At 48.9% G+C, this 17,379-nt stretch overlaps 1 protein-coding gene across 6 annotated transcripts in view; it reads left to right on the forward strand.

Annotated features, from left to right (window-relative positions):
* Window positions 1-15,706, forward strand: part of PLCH2 (phospholipase C eta 2) — a 188,550-nt gene extending 172,844 nt beyond the window's left edge. For 5 of the 6 annotated variants that reach the window (XM_077311135.1, XM_077311136.1, XM_077311139.1 and 2 more), the window contains 2 exons: window positions 6,383-6,722; window positions 11,247-15,705. In XM_077311135.1, the coding sequence (XP_077167250.1) occupies window positions 6,383-6,722; window positions 11,247-12,874 (1,968 nt within the window). In that variant the 3' untranslated portion in view covers window positions 12,875-15,705. Of the gene's footprint in view, window positions 1-6,382; window positions 7,452-11,246 lie in introns of all 6 variants that reach the window. The other variant, XM_077311140.1, reaches the window with a different exon arrangement.
* The last annotated feature ends 1,673 nt before the right edge of the window (window positions 15,707-17,379 follow it).

Consider the following 17,379-nt stretch of genomic DNA (forward strand, 5'->3'; position numbering starts at 1 on the left):
TCGGAATGGAGATTCCTGGGTCGAAACGGCAGGAATGAGAAATCCAGAACCATCCCTAGTTTCGATCCAATTTGTCTGTCGGAAAGGGTTGACACGGGTCCCTTTTGTCAGTTCCTTTTCTCCAAGCCTTTCGGAACCGTTGGAGGGCCCTGATCTCCCCAGGGAGAACGTTCCTCCAGACCAGGGCCAGGAACGAGAAGGCCCTGCCCTTTGTTGAAGCCAGTTTTGTAAACTAAATTAATATTCATCGTGAAGACTATATACGATTCCCTCCACCCAACCAGGACTCAAGGAGCTTGGAGGAGTCAACTTTCACTGGAAAAAATGTTTAGGGAGAAAATTTAAACCTCATTCCCACCATGGGGCTGCATCCGAAATTGCTCCCTTCCCCGGCGGAATTTTTTTTAACCTTAAAATTGACATCAGGAGAGAGCAGTATCCCAGCAACAAGCTTCTCCCGACAATATGGCAGGGAGAAGGCGGTGCCCTGATCCTAAAGTTTTGAAGCTGACATGAGTTTGTGCTTATAAACCAACTGAGGTCTTTCTGCGTTGTCGTGATAGGAACCAACCGCGGCGAGTTTGGTTGCCAAAGCAGTTCAGAACGGCTTGTAGTTCCCCACCACCTCTGGCCCAGTGGTGCTGGAAGCCAAGGCCTCGCTCCATTGGGAGAAACAGTATTACCGAGAGTCACTTTTCCTTTAGGACTTGGGAATCCAAAATGGCGGACACTCCTTCAGTTTTCCATCAAAAAGGGAACCAGCACTCCTGCCCCTCCAGCTTTTAACTCCCTTTGATAGATTCCCTCCCCCCCCGCATGTTATCACAGACATTGAAGGCAATTTTCTGTCTTTATTAACCACCCTTGATCAACCCCCCCTCCCCATAATTCCTGCCCCCTTTGATTTCTCTCTTTCCGCTTGGGTAGCTTGCTGATGGATAGTTTTAATTTACAGCTGACTGACACTTCCTTTTAAGCCCTGGCAGCAATTTGGGGGCTTGTTGGATTCCTTTTTTGGAACTCGATCCGTTGCGCGCGGCTCTCTTTCAAGCGCATCAAAAGCCCCCTGTCGTATCTTGTGAACTCACTCCCCGGTGCCCCCCCCCTTTCCAATTCCTTTCAATTTACCGGGCTGATTTGTTTTCTGATTGCTTTATTCGCTTCCTTCATGTCCTCAAATCTATTACCTACCCCGTGTTGCTTTCTCATTACCATTTCTGCCTTCTTTAACTTTGCCAAACTCGCCGGGCTAATTCCGGACTCTAATCTCGCTAAGGAGCAGATTTTTGGGGAAGGGATAACGGAATCATTAAAAAAAATGCACTGCGACCACAAAACCTTTTCTGACCTGCGGGGTGGGTAGGGAGCTGTACAGGTCTTTTCACTTTCTTTTGAGAAACCCTTACAAATGGCGAGTCTTTATCTGCACACAAAAGATCTTTCTAGACAGTGCTCCCCCCCTCATTTCTAATACAACTCCAGAGTTTCCCTGTTCTCAGAACAGCAACTGAGAAACCCCACCCCCATCCATGGGGACACCTCCTCCCCCCTCCCGGTTAGGCCCCCCAAACCCCAGGAGCAGCCGTGGCTTGGCTTGCCCTCTCCCTTCAAGAAGGAGCAGGGATGTTTGCCTCTTGGGAAAGGATTTGCTGCTCTCAGTCGCCCTCTTCTTCCATAGTCCTCAACCACTTCTGAACAACAAAGAGGTACTGGAGCTTACTCCAGCTCCACTGCAAGGCTGTTGTGTATTGAGCCGGGTGCTTTGTATGTTTCATGGTGAATTCTAGCACCATGCTCACAGACGTGGTCAGCCTCTGCCTGTGCAACGGCAAGTGACGTCACTGCTTCCTGTGGCAAGTGAAGGTTTCTGTGACAGAATGTTCCCTGTGTACCAACAAGTCTTCTCTGCTCCACATGGAGAATCAGAATTGAGGAAGAAGAGCTCCAGCTTAGCCTCTCTTTTACCTGCTTGTGCCCATTATGCCCACACTGGAGAATGCACTTTCACTGTGATTTTGCCACTGGGTTTTCCTGTGCAGAACAGGAAAATCTACTTCTAGAGTGCATTGCAAGTCCAACGTTTGCATAACAAGCTAAGTCCTTGCTAGCCCAGACAAGTCCGGTTCCATCAGATCTCAGAAGCAAAGCAAGGCTGACTCTGGTGAGCATTTGGATGAGAGACCCCCAAGGATTTGGGTGGCAATTCCTCCAAGGAACACTAGAGGTCATCATGCAGAGACAGGAGACGTCAAACCGAGCGTCCTTTGCTTGGCTGCCAGACAATAACTGAATAAATAACTGAATAAATCCATGCTAGTTTTCTCTGGGTAGAGGACTGAGGAATCTACTTCACCCCTGAAAAACAAATCTGTCCCCTTTTAGAAAGCTCGTGGGTCAGAGAGGAAGTGTTCTAACCTAGGTGTCTCCTGGAAATGAGTATCAAGGAGATTGTAGTATGTTTCCCTGTCGTGCTAACTTTCTGCCTGTTAGCATGTGCAATGGAGGAGCATTCAAGTCCAGGGCCGATTCTGCACACGTGGGATAATGCACTTTCAATGTGCTTTTGCAGCTGGATTTCCCCATGTAGAACAGGGAAATCTGCTTCTAAAGTGCAATGAAAGCACATTAACCAATGTGTAATGGACCCTGGACCCTGTCCTCCACACTATGAGATACAGGCAGACCAGTTCAGTGAGACAGATGACCCCTTCCCCAGGGCTGTGTGTAATCTTCGTCAAGGAAACCCCAGTTCTGGGTGAAGTGATATTCTGAGTGCTGCGTGGACAGTACAGCTTCAGCCTCTTTGGATGGTTGGGCATAATTTCTCTGGCAAATGTGACACGTGGGTCTCATTCCACTATGGTCTGTGCTAGGGAGGGTCTATCAACAACCTTCAGCAACTTCTCCGGCTCCGGAGATGGGTCAAGTACAGCGCTGCAGACAGCAACCGGAAACCGGGGGTCTTTTTTAAAGGATAGCTATGATTCTCAGAAAGCTAGATCGTGGCAGCCCACCTGCAGCTTTCCCATGCTCCTGTGCCATCGTGGCATCACTTACAACCTCTTGTCAATTTTCAGGGGCTGACTTGTTTTAGAAAGGTTGACGCCTTTCCCACCCCTTTCGTTCCCATGTCTCTTTTGTAAGAGTTTGCGTGTCGTCGAGTTTTGTGTATGTTTCCTCCTCCTCCTCCTCCCCTCCCCTCCTCTCCCTCCCTCCCCTTTTCAGAGATGTGCCTATATCTCTTTTGCAAGAGTCTCCTTGGCTTGTTTTCTTTCTGTGTCTCACTCTCTGCCTTTTTTACTTTGTCTGTTTGTGATTTCAGTGGACTTCTCTGTATCAAAAAAAGTCTCCTTTTAGAAGCAGAGCAAATTTAGACGCCTTGAAGGTACCCCCTTTCCTCCTCCTCCTCCTCCTGGCACAGGAAGGTGTAGTGTGCTGTCCCTGCGACATGCTTGCATGCTTCTCGGACCAATGACGTCATTAACATTCTGTGTCTTTTCCTCGTCTAGCTTCATTTTGTTCTCCTCCTTTAAAAAAAAAACAGACACACCCCCAAATTAAATATATATATTCTTCCACTCCATAACATGGATTGCAACATTTCCTGAAACGTTTGCCGGGCCATTGAGCAACTAGAGAGCTCTGCATTTATGAAGCAGATCCAGGATAAACATAGTTCTTAAAAAAAAATTCAACAGCCCTCAATTGCCCTCCAGTCCATCACTTGCCCTGATCCCCTTTCTGACACCAACGTCTAATCTTGAAGGGGGAAATTGTTCCCTCTCAACTCTACCGGAAGCCACCAGGATTGTAATAGACCTGCGATGCTTTGAGAAAATTCTCCCGTAGTCATCGCCAATTTCTCCAAAAATCCACATTGGGGAGAATTTTGTTTGCGAAAAGGCAGAAGCCAATATGCTGGATCTTCTTCTAAATGTCTCTTTCTTTTCTTCCAACCAAATTTGCACTGGATTTGGGATCTTGAATCGCCCGCTCTGATTCAAGCGTCAGTAGTCTAGCCTCACTGGGATGCATCGGATAACCTAGATGGATTGACTGCTTACTTAGAATGACCACCGGGAGAACCTTCACTGCACATCACCCCATTCCATCAGTGGGAATATTGATTTCCTTCGTTATTTTGAAGGGGAGGCAGCGGGGAGCGATATTTGTGTATGTGTTCAAAGAGATTTCCCCCCCTCCTGCGTTTTGCAAGGATTTGGGGAGTGGGAGAGACTCCCGTAGCCCTTTCTCTGCACTTGCCAATATAAATCTATACTATTTGGACATTTATCAATTGCGCTGATCCAGTAACCTTTCCCTGCTCAATAAAATAGCCTTGACATATTATAATCTTCCTTTGAACCCTTCTTTCATTTCTTACACCAGGGATATTTCTTACACCAGGCATTCGCTGGCAGGAGCTCGTGGGAATTGTAGTCCATGGACATCTGGAGGGCCGCAGTTTGACTACCCCTGTCTTACACCATTGCTTGAATGAATCCTTCATTTGGGGAAACCAGAGCCATTTTGGCACCGTAAAGCACAAATAAAAAAAAATGGAACATGTAGTAAAAGCCAGTGAAAACAGCACTGCGACCAACAATTTTTAAATGGCTAAATTGTCCTCTAGAATGACGTCGGTGGCCGTGGGTTAGCCCCGTGGCCATCACTTCATGCTTGGCCCTTTGCAGACTGGGTATTAAATAAGAGTGGGATGCAAAAAGCAAAACTCCTGAGCAAAATGAGGAAACATGAGGCAACTGCCAGGCATTTTCACTTCTTCTGCACAGAAGATAGGAAAAACTACTTTTAAAGTGCATTATTCAACATGTGCATAATGGGCCCTGGTCATTCCAAATGAGCATACATGACTAAGCCCCCAGGGCAGTAATCTCAAGACAGAAACACTTTCATGCAAGCCATTGTTGATCCGCAATCTGGCAAGTGCATGGAAAAGGTCCACGGGGGTGCCGGACAGCGATCGCTTTTCAAGGCCTGGAAGGCAGAATAGCAGAGCCAGCGTTGTTTTCGGTAAACACCTTTCTGCCCTCACTGGCCCATTCCGCACACAAAGGTTAATGCACTTTCAGTGTGCCTTGGCAGCTGGATTTCCCTGTGCGGAACAGGAAAATCTACTTCTAGAGTGCACTGAAAGTGCATTGTCTGTTGTGTGCAGAATAGGCCACTGTGACTTCTCGTCAAACAGGTTTCACAGGCTTTTGATCCAATAGGTCTCGCAAGCTTTCGAAAGACCAACCAATGCCAGTGATGCTTATGTGATCAGAGATCGCAGTGTGATAGACAACGGGTGACCCGCAACGAGGACTCTGTCGTTCGACCCACGAGAATCTGAAAAGCTATCACTTGTGCTCACCCTCCTGTTTCCCCAAATTCTGAACAGGGGGGCGGGGGGGTAGGTGGGGAAAACTCATCTCCAAGATCTGCCCATCATGAATGTGTCATGGGTACAATTAAATGTGTAATTGTATGTACATTATGACTTCGCTTGTTTACAACGGATGATTCTTCTGCAGCACGAGTCGCGGGTAACCAACGAGCGATTGGTAGGAATGCAAAAGTTGTGTGGTGCATTTAAAGAGACAACCGGAGTGCTTCTCCCCCTTTATGAAAACATCCACGTGCTTTGTCACTTTGTACCACACAACAATGCTAACAAGTCACATGATATCCTTTCTGTATTTCTATCCCATGACGGGGGGTGGGGTGATATCTGCATAGGGTGGGAGATGGTGACTGACATGTCATAGAATCATAGAATCAGAGAATCATAGAGTTGTAAGGGTCCTCGTGGGTCATCTAGTCCAACCCCCTGCACTATGTCGTTCATGGAATGGGAACTAGGTGGTTTTTCAAATCAACTGGTTATTGTGGATTCCATTGGCTTTGAAGCCCTCTAATTCTAATTAATGATTGCTAACTCAGGGAAAAGAGGTTCATACAGGAAAAGCTGGCTGGGGCTATGGCCACAGAATTTGCCCGCCCCCCCACTTTGGTGGGCCCTCTGCTACAGTTCTCCAGCCCCTTCCTCAAATTGGCTTGCTAGGGTAGTCGGAACGAAGCCCCACTGGAAGCAACTGGGATATAATTTCCATGCAAGCACGCATTTGGCTGCAGGAGACACTAACATACAAGAGCGAAATGCCCCAAAAACCCAAGAGCAGGACAACACAAGTGGGAAACGTTGAAATGAAAACCGTAGTCCGAACTTCCTCCTAATTCCGCCTCCCTGCCAAACCAGGATAGATGATGCCCCACCCCACGAGTTGAACCCCTCAGTTACCAGTGCTGTTTGCCCTTTTCTGCATGCCTTCCGAAATGCACACCCTTTGTTATGGGGGGGTTTTCTTTTCTTTTCCAGGTCAAACAAACGCTGGGCTTAAAAGGTCTATTTCTCAGAAATCCAAAGCAGGCCTCTCTCGACAGTCATGCTGCTGGCCAGTTCAATCGCAAACACTCCTTTAGCAGCCACATCCTACGGCGAACGGCCAGCGCACCCACCAAGAGCCAGAAGAAACCCAAGAAGGGCTTCCCTGAGATTGTCATCGACACCAAAGACAACCGTTCTGAGGGGGCCAGCGAGGACCGTGAAGCCGAAGACTCCTCCCGCCCTCGTTTCGACCAAGAGCCTGAGTGCGCGTCGCCAGCACCGCCTCTTCCAGGCGACGCCGGCAGAGAGGCTCAAGGGAAGGGGTTGAAAGGTAAGGCCCAGAGTTTTGGCAAGAGCAAAAACAGCCAGACCCACGCGCACAGGGAGGCGACGTTCAGCGAGCCCCTCCGGAGGTCCAACAGGGTCCGCCTGCAGGAGCCGCCGGAAGAGAAGCAGGGGGTCTTTGCCCGCTGCGCCATGAACGGGTCAGGTAGGATCGGCATGGCCACCAACTGCATGAAATGCATGATCGGCTCCAACGAGAGCCCCGATCTGGAGTGCAAGTGGGGCGACCACTCCGACACCAGGCCCGCTCCCGGCGACACTCCGCACCGCAACCAGTATAGCAGCCTCGCGGGAGACGAGGAGAGGTTAGAGCTTAACAGCTGGGGGATCCAAGAGCAGCCTCGGCCGCGGTCAGACCTGCAGCTTGGCGGTGGCTACGGGGCTACTGGGGATCTGCCCAGGACCTGCCAGCCCTTTGCGGCCTCGGGAAAGAAAAACAACGACTCTAAATGTCCCGGGGCGAAAGGTCATTCTCGGCAGAGGCGGCAGGGCCAACCCGGAGGCAAATACGGGAGCACCGTCAACTTGGTGACTGCCAGCAATGGCTCCATATCCTCCGACTCCAGCAGCCTGGAGAGCCTGGGCAGTCCCGAACTCCCCGCACGGTGGCCCGAGGGCTCCAGGAAGCAGGCGGGCACCCTCCAGAGGGAAATGAACGCTTTGTTTGCGGAAAAGCTGGAGGAAATCCGCAGTAATTCCCCTATATTCTTTACTGGTAAGGCCAGATTTTCTTCACCTCCATCACCCTCCATCGTTCATGTCATCGTCTCAGTTTCCCTTAGCAGCGCTAGCCTTGTTTGTTTGCTTTTTTTTAATTTCGCCATCGTAGCTTTTTGTTTGGCAAAAAGGAAAACATTCGTTCGTAATGTGTTTCCGTTTGCGGGTCGTATACCGCCTAGACGCTTTCCGCCTTAGATGAGCGTGTGTGTTTTTCCCACCTCCGGTACGCAAGCCTGTCCGTAGAGTTCTGTGATTTGTATGGCTGCGTGTGCATTTTTGTAATCACGCCGTGTAAATGTATGATCCTCAGATCTGTTTTTAGTTCAACCAGAGCATCGGGATGACATCAGGTTTAGGAAAGAGGCCAGTGGAAGTTTCAAGGTGAGAAACTGGAAATCCTCCCCGTGTACCAGCAGGAAACATGGTGCTATCAATGGACAACCCCTCCTAATGAAAACAGATATCCCTTGATGCCATTTAGCAATTAGGATGTCTAAGTTACATCTTGATGATGGTGGGAAGTGCCATCAAGTCACAGTCAACTTTGAGCCCTGTAGGGGATCGTGGGAATTGTAGTCTATGGACATTTGGAGAGGCACAGTTTGGCCATTCATGCTGTTGGGTTTTCAAAACAAGAGGTGTTCAGAGGCAGTTCGCCATTGTCTGCCAATGCATCATGCCCCTGGCATTCCTTGGAGCTCTGCTATCCAAATACTAGCCAGGGATGACCCTGTTTAGCTTCCAAGGTCAGACAAAATTGGTCTGGGCTGTTTAGGTCAGCACCCTGTCAGAATACAAACCCGCAATGAAAGATGTAGCATTCAGTTTTTGGTTGGCCTCAAACTCAACCCAGTTTTTTTTCCTGAGTTAGAACTTGGGTCAAATTTTTAAAACTGACCCTGATTTATTTATTTTTTTAAAAAACACAGTCAGGTTGCTCTGGTTGTTCAAGAACAATTCTTTGGATCCTACGGTCGTTCCAAATATCTCATCTCCTCACTTTCCCTCACTAATTTATTCCTTATCTGTTCCTTGAATTAACTGGGTTTTTTTCCCCCCTCTGTTCTGTCCTATTCCACATGCGCACACTCTTGTCTCTGTAGTTAAGAACTGAAAGGATGGGCAAAGCACAGGTAACTGCTAAGCGTTGACCACTTTAAATGCATCTGGCTTGTTTTCTTCCCAACATCTCATAATTCTCTAGGTCGGGGGTCCCCAGTGTGGTTCTTGGGCACACCCACAGAGCCCACCAGCACTTCTCCTGGCACTTGTCAAGTGTTTTTAGAAGTGGACGTGGCCAAGCATGTGCACAACTCGGTGCCTGATTGGCTGTGCATATTAAATAGCATCCTGCTAAACAGAACGTCTTCCTCGAACGTTCCTAAGAGAGTCACGCATAACCGTGCTCCCTGATATTTTGTGGTGGCTTCACCTCCTGCAGAAGCCATTTCGGCGGTGCTGCCACCAGCCTGTGCCAGAATTCGAAACAGGCCCACGGGCTCAAAAAAGTTGGGGACCCCTGTTCTTTGGTATCTGTCCCCCCTCCATCCTGCTCCCCAGCATGATATATTTTCCAGCATGCATTTGATTCAGGCTGGCATGGTAAGGCCGGCCTTCTTTTGGGGTCCTAAGGCTGCGGCTTTTCCTTCTGCTGCCGATCCAGCCGTGGTCAGTGGTGGGGCAATGTGGATTGAATGCCAGTACTTATCAGGAGCTCCCTCACCTGCCTGGTACAGCATAAGGGACCCCTTTGGCATTGCAATTAAAATTGAACTTATAGTTGTGACTTAAGGTGTTTTTTTGACCTGGATATATTGCCCCTCCCTTTCCCCCAATATGAACTTAAACCAGGGTAGGGAGGGGGACATTTTAAACTGGAATGGCTTGGAGGAAGACTCAGCTCCCAGATGCCATACCTCTGTGGTTGCAATCCATATTGCTCCTCGCCACCCCCTGCCCTGGAATCCTTTCTTGTGGCTCAGTGAAACATCCACGGATCTAAACAAATTAAAAATTGCATCCAGTGTGAGTTGACTGCCAAGGGCACTGTTCAGGAAACAATGTTAATGCAGCATATTTTCCAGAGCATGGGCAGCTTCAAAATATGGTTGCTGTTTTCCTGTAGCATGCCTGTCCTGTACATGTGTGGATTTCTGTGCTCCTCATTTGGATTTCGGGGTACCACAGGTCAAGTCAGAACGGATTTACAAAAGGACAGTAAAGATGGGGAACTACTCAAGTTCCCCATCTTTACTGGGCATCTTTAGCATGGAGAAGAGAAAACGGATCATGCGCTTTTGAGTCTTGAAGGAATTATGGGAGAGGGCCAAAACTTCTGCTTCCCCTACTGCTTCAAAGGGAAAGACCATGGCCTATTCCACACAGAATAGATAATGCACTTTCAATGCACTTTAGAAGTAGATTTTCCTGTTCCGCACAAGAAATTCAAGCTGCCAAAGCACATTGAAAGTGAATGTTCCTATGTGTGCCGAATGGGCCTAGGACTCATTCCACACACGTTGGATAATGTGCTTTCAGTGTGCTTAATGCAGTTGGATTTCCCTGTGCAAAGCAGGAAAATCTGCTTCTGAAGTGCATTTGAAGTGCGTTATCCAAAGTGTGCAGAATGAACCAAGATAATATGCACTTAAAATGCAGAAATTTCAATTGGATGTTTGTTTTTAAGAATGTCTCGTGGGTTTCTCACAAGATAATTAATTGGTGAAAATGGCACACAGGCCATCCGGTCTGTCTCTGGCAGAGGTGAAGAACGGTGCGCAGCCAGGGCATGCTAGCGCATAAAACCAGAAGGAACTAGAACTTAAGAATAAACTGAAGGAGGACACAGTAGTGGTTTAGAACATGCTTGAGATGAAGGAAGTGGATAGAAAAACCTTTTTCTACCTCTCCCGTAAAACCAATGAAGTTGGGTGCGGACTAGAAACAACAAAAAGACGTCCTTCTTCTGGATGACCCCGATTTAGTTGGCTTTCAAAGGCAACGTCACAGCGAAAAGGGCCACAAGGGACCACAGGGATGTGGTTGGCCACTGTGTGAGACTGGATGAGTGGCTCGACAGATGGATGGTTTGATCCTCCTGGGACGGTTAAATATAATGTACTGAAATGCAAAGCATCCATCCATGTCAGTTGAGAGCCAGAATGGTCTTGATAAAGAGTGGGGGACTGTAATCTGAGAATCGGATTTGTAAGATGCTTTGAGACTCCTTCGGTAGTAAAAAGCGGGGTATAAAAAACGACTTCTTCCTTTGGTTTAACCAGTTAACTAATTGTGTGCTTCTGTGGGTTTCCGGAATATGGCTGGATATTGAAAGCAGTTATTGTTTTATTGCATTTTGATAAAATATTTTATTTACCAAATGTTTTTAATTCGTGGTTTCAATTTAACTCCAAAAGACACCCTGAAAGCTTTTGGTGAAGGGGAAAGAAGGTGCATGATAGAATTTTTAAGGATGACATGGTTTTGTTATTTTTTGCCATTTGGCTTAATCCCAAGTGTCCTTTGTGCAAATCTCACTAATGGTAGAGCTGGGCACATCTCCCTTGAGGGGAAGCTCCAGAAATAGGGGGGCCCACCACTGAAAAGACCATGACTCAAGTATCCCAATGGCCACCATTCGAGTAGTTGTGCTGAGTCAGGACATGGGGAGTTGGGCAGGTTCAGGAGGGGGGGACAGTTAGACGCAGTGCCTCTGAATGATTTTTGTTCCTCATTTGTGGATGAGCACCCTTTATGACACCCACACCCCATGTTTCCCTCCTTTCCTCAGATGTCCGCCAATTCTCAATGCAGAGATCAACCACTTCATTATGCAGCCTGGAGACGATCACTGAAGAACCCTGTTTTGCCAACGAGATCCAGCCTGCTGGTTCTTGCTTCCCTCTGCCTGCCACCCTTGCCTGTGATCCCAGCCAAGGGTTCGTGCCTAACCACTCTCATGGAATCAGACCAGACAGAGGCAACCCGTCGGAGGGATTTGAGAACGCTCCGCTTATGCACTACATGGTGGCAGTTTCAGGGGAGGGACGGCCTCCTGCTCCCAACACCGCCGTCGCCAGCCTGTCACAACAGGAAGACGTCCAGGAAAGCAGCCAAGAAGAAAACGGCTGGGGAAAGGCTCATAGGAGCGAGAACCAGCCCAGGTTGCAAGCGCAGGACAGCTTAGCGTCGGCCAACAGGTGGCCCCACTCAGGTGGAAGTTTCCCGAAGCAAAGCGAAAGCGTTAAGAGGATTGCGGACAGCGCAGGAGCTGGACCGTTGCGCCGAAGCGGCCCCGCACCGACTTCCCCTCGTGAATCTCCTCTGGCAACTCCATCGACCGCCTTCCCCTCGTCTCATGTGGTCGTGAGGCGCTCCAAGAGCGAAGGGCACAAACTCTGTGACTGCTCGAGGCGTCCTGGCGGTTACTCCCCGGCGGCTGAAGTGTACTCTGACGCCACGGTCAATGACCGCATCTGGAGCAAACTGGACCCCAGCAGCCACCGGGACAGCATGTCTTCCTCGTCCAGTATGTCCTCCAACGACACGGTCATTGACCTCTCCTTGCCCAACCTCGCTCGGAAAAGCCTCCCGGACCTAGGCATCCGGCACGAGAATTTCGAAGTCATCCCCGAGAGAAGAGCGGTGCGCCCGTGGTCTGCTAACGCTGCCTCCGGGCGAGAAATGGCCATGGTGACCAAGAGCAAATCCAACCCCAACTTGAGGTCAAGTCAACCGTCGGAAGACGAGCTGCGCTCTCGGCCCTTGACCAAAGGCCCCGACGTTGGATCGCTGCCCGTTCCCCGGAAGCACACCTGGAGCAGGCTGTACGTTGAAAGCCTCAGACAGTCGTGCTTGAAGCCCAAAGATCTGGAGAAAGCAGAGTCCAACCAGGCCAAGTCCAAAAGCCTCGGAGACCTTACCTCAGACGACATCTTGTGCTCCTTCGAAAGCAAGTACCGCAGCATCAGCCGTAGCTTCGTCACCCGTTCCGTGAGGGAGCAGCGCTGCTGCGCGCCCGCCAGGTCCTCCGCTAAGCCCCCGGATGAGCTAACGGAGCGCTTGAAGAAGCTGACCACCTTCCAGTTGGAGAACGACATCACGTCGCCCACCAGCCTCGAGCCGATCGAATCCGAGGAGGACGACGAAGGGACGGGGCTCCTCCGGAGGTCCTCTTCTCGGAGCCAGAGCAGGGTGCGGTACATCGCCAACCGGGCCAAGCAGGCGCAGGAGAGGCAGAGGCTGAAGAACTTGGCTCTGGTCAACGGGAGTCCCATCGAGGAGCGGGGCAACCCCGAAGGGGCCTGCTGCTTCGCCCGAGGGGCTTGTGCGGACACAGCTTCCCCCAGTCTGTTTACATCCCCGCTCCAGAATCAAACTGACTTGAACACCGAGCCTGTCCTTATGTTCAAACTCTGACGCTGGGAAGGGCTGAACGAAGTTGATGTTTACATTCTCGTCTGAGCAAAACCAACAGTTCCCCTTCCCCCCCCCCCGGTTTATTTTTGTAAAAATGCACAAGGTGCGGAACGCCCTTCTCGACAGAGAACGCTTCCTCCTCCCCCCAGCCCCTCCCCCTCCCCCCAGGGACAATTCCTCGTGAGCAAATAAATGCAAAATCTGTAGCATTCAAGACGGAAAGGGGACGAGCAGTATTTTTCGGGGACGGGAAGTGGCGTTTCTTGGGATTGCTCTCTCTCTCTCTCTCTTTCTCTCTGTTATCCCTGGAAGGTGCGCGTGAGAATCCCCCCGACCACTCCGTCCTGCTTTTTGCGGCTTCTCTTTCCTCAGCTACAAACCCAGTGAGACAGAGCCCCCGACAAAATCAGAAACCGCCCCCTTTTTAATGCTCCCTTCACGATTCTCATTGGGGTCGCCAAAATCTGACTTCACTAGCAGGAGGAAAAAGTGTTGTCCAGCGTTTTTTGGTAGACGGTGGCTAGTTTTACGAGAGTTGAACCACGGTACAATCTTGGCTCTCTGAGCATACATTTCTTTAGTCCCAGTGGCACCTTTGGCCTGTCCCAGAAGTATGGCAGGTTTGGAGACTGCTCCAAAACAACCACCACCACCATGAAATCTATTTATTAGGACAGCAAGGGCAATGTATATACTCCACCAGCTAAAAGGTCTCTCGTGTCATCTTAACCGTCTTTGCAAAAAAAGAAAAGAAAAGAAACAGCACCGTCTCTCTCTGTCTCTGTCTGTCTGTCTGTCTCTCTCTCTGTATTAGACAGTGGGCAGAATAAAAAGAATTATAGTTTGTGGGGTTGAAAGTCTGGCCAATTAACTCAAGGTTAGTGTGTCCTTTGAGCCGGTGTGTTCCCGTCCGTCAAGAGTAGAAGCTAAATTCCCACGTTCTATGTGATCGGGGCACCCCCGGGTTCAAACAAATTGGCCTATGTCCACCGTGCCTGGTTTGGGGTTGGCGATCCCCTTCTTCTGTCTCCTGCAGGAGGAGCTTAAGCAATCTTTCTCCAACCACTCCTGTCCCAGTGCTCACTGCTATTTGCCAAGGAAACCTGACGGTGAATTTTAGACCACCGTGTGGTTTGATCCCAGGGGGCATTTCAACTCTGCGGCTGGATTTCTAGCCCAGGACAAGCAGTGCTTTAATAGTCCTGGCTTTTTCAGCCCCTGGGGGTGTATTTGCTGTGCATGTGGGGGGAACATACCCGTTTCTACTAAATACATCTCAACCCTTGTGAGAGCCAGTTTGGTGTAGTGGTTAGGAGTACGGACTTCTAATCTGGCATGCCAGGTTCGATTCTGCACTCCCCCACATGCAACCAGCTGGGTGACCTTGGGCTCGCCACGGCACTGATAAAACTGTTCTGACCGGGCAGTGATATCAGGGCTATCTTAGCCTCACCCACCTCACAGGGTGTCTGTTGTGGGGAGAGGAATGGGAAGGCGACTGTAAGCCGCTTTGAACCTCCTTCGGGTAGGGAAAAGCGGCATATAAGAACCAACTCTTTTTCTTCTTCTAAACTACAATTCTCACAGTTCCCCAGGGCAAAGCCAGTTTTAAAACATGAATGTAGATCTCTCTCTCTTTCTCTCATACCCATTTCTTTTTCTGGGTTTAATGTTTGTGTGTGTGCAAGAACCATTGTCCTTTTCTCTCTCAGCCACATTTTGGCGAAACAGCTGCTTCCAAAAAAGAACGTGGGCCTCCGAACCAGTCCTTGGCTTCCCCTGTCTTTTTTTGCTGCCACAGCAGGGCAATCTGTAGGTTCAAGAGTCGCACACCTTGCAGTGAATCTCAACACACCAGCGGACAATGGGGATTTAATTCCTAAGGGTTACAGCTGCCTCCCTAAGGGTTACAGCCCCATTCGAAACGGATACCAGCAGATTGGCCACCTCTTCTCAGTTGTGGTTAAGAGTGGTCGCCTCTAATCTGGAGAACCGGGTTTGACTCCCCGCTCCTCCTCCACGTGCAGCCGGGGTTCTGCAAGGTTGTTTGAATGGCTGCAGGGGTAGTCAAACTGTGGGTTGGACTGTTCTTACCCTGGCCCAGGGGTAGTCAAACTGTGGCTCATGGGAATTGTAGTCCATGGACATCTGGAGGGCCGCAGGTTGACCACCCCTGGGCTAGGGTAAGAAGAGTCCAACCCAAATCTCTCTGTCCCCCTTTTCCCTGGTTCGTTTGATTGTCCTTTTTGGGAGTAAGGGGAGGGGAGGGAAGTGGCAGCTGAAAAAAAAACAGGATGAGCTTAAAATGTTTATTTCCCAGAAACACAAGGAGAACAAAGCAATTCTGTGGTCCTTTTTAAAAGATTCACCTGTACATAGCACCTGTCCTGTGGCATGCCCTTTTCCTGCTCTGTTGTTTCTCCCGTTTCTTTTTGCACTGCCAGGCAAAATACATTTTAATATATACATATATATTTTAAAAAATAGAGACTATTCTCTCTGTTTAGAGTTAAACAGAATAACCTTTTTTTTTAAAAAAAAGAAAATCATTTAAAGTCCCCCACCCTAATGTTTGTTTATTATTAATGGATGTACATTTTGTTGTGAACGATTAAAGGGGAGAACGTTTAACATTAAAAAAAAAAAAAACATACACCAAAATATACTTTAATTTCCAGCCCTTCAAAGGGGGCTAAGGGATGGGTGGGTTTGGTTAAGGGCTTCGGTTGGTTTGTAACGTTTTTCTTCTCTGTATATTGCAAATAATTTAAAATCTATTTGTAAAACCATCCGACACTGCTCAAAATAAAAGACATATTTAACCTAGTCGCCTCTGAGTGTTTCCTCCATGTTCGGGCCCAATTTGGCTTTTATCAGGGCGGTTCAGGGCTTCTCCATGAATTACAGCCGATCTCCAAAACGTGGCTCAAAGGGCTGCTTTTAAAATAATGCCTTTGACATCCCCTGTCCCCTGATCCTTTCAAAATGGAGATGCTGGAGGGGGACCTTCTACGTACAAATCAGATGCTCCGTCCCTGAGCCTCACCTACCCTTCCTTAAACATTTGATTCCCCGCTTCTCCACATGCTGCCAGCTGGGTCACTGTGGGCTCGTCACAGTCCTGATAGTACTGTTCTTCCAGAGCAGTCCTTTCGGAGCTTTCTCTGCCCCACCTACCCCACAGGGTGTCTGTTGTGGGGAGAGGAAGGGAAGGCATTTGTAAGCTGCTTTGAGCCTCCAGGGAGTGAAAAGCAGGGTATAAAAACCATTGCTTCTTCTTCTCTACTTCTTGACGTGCACGAATCAATTCGGATCTTGTCTCAAAACTCAAATGGAACGTTTCTGTGTCCCGCTTTGCCTCAGTCACCCGCTACCTTCCAGTTTCCTTGTTTGTTTTAAAGTCCTTTTCTAGACTAAGGAGTTGCTGTGACTTTTGCTATGACCCCAGAACGTCCTTCAAGTCGCGGAAGGATCGTGCCAAAGAGTACAAGGGAATGGATGATGTGCCGGGATTTGTCCCGCATTGTCATTGGAATAAAGCGTCTCTAATTGATATTCGAGAGGCACCAGCTCGGAGTCTACGGCCATTTAGCTCTGGCCTGAAAAGCTTGGGGTACTTTTCGTTTGTTTGTCTGTCATATACGTAAAACGAGAATCCAAGAAATTAGATCTTATTGGTGCATTTGCGATCTTTCCCAAACTCCCAAGAAATGGCCTGTTTGATTCGCCTCTGCATCAAGCTAGGTAGACAGCGGATATTTTTTGATCATCTATTTAGGTGTGTTTGTGGGGGAATCGTTTTGCTTCTCTCTACGAAAAGCCGGCTGGCGATCAATAATGCAAACGAAGAATGTAAGGCGTCCAGGGTGGCTGCAGAAAGCTCAAAGTCTTTCCAGCTTGTGATGCAGCCTCCGATAGCATCAGCTTGTTTCCAAGATTGGCTTTATTTCTGCTCTTTTTTTAAAGGCCAATGGTCAGGTAACGAAAAGGCAGCACAGGAAAATCAGGAATATTCGAGAGGGGGGGTGTGTGCCGCCATCCCGCGCCAGCCTCAAAAACCAGCATCGGCTTCTTCCTTAAAATGTCATTTTCCTCTCCTTTTTTAAAAGGTCAGTGTGCCTTGCCTCCACATTGCCGAGATAATGTGACGAGATAATCATGTTTGGCATCGATATTATGGCTGCGAGTGTTGATATTTGTATTTTAAAGAACTGAAACGCAATGTCATCACTTCAGGCCTCTGCAAATGCCAGGGATGAACTGTATGGATCTTGGGGAGCAACAGGGTTCCTTTCTTTTTTAAAAAAAGGGATTTTGCCTGGGAGAGAAATACTCCCATCTCCTGACCAAGCAAGCAGGGTTTGTTTGCCAATGGGTTTTTATCACCTGGCAGCTGTGAGGAGTCGTATGTTGATTGTCAGATTTTATGAAAGCCCAGATGAGGCAGTTAAGTCTGCAATGGAGAGAGCCTCCTCCCTTTTCCCAGCCTGTCAAAGAGAGAGACT

This window comes from Paroedura picta, chromosome 15 (genome assembly GCF_049243985.1).
Source record: "Paroedura picta isolate Pp20150507F chromosome 15, Ppicta_v3.0, whole genome shotgun sequence".
Classification (NCBI taxonomy): Eukaryota; Metazoa; Chordata; class Lepidosauria; order Squamata; family Gekkonidae; genus Paroedura; species Paroedura picta.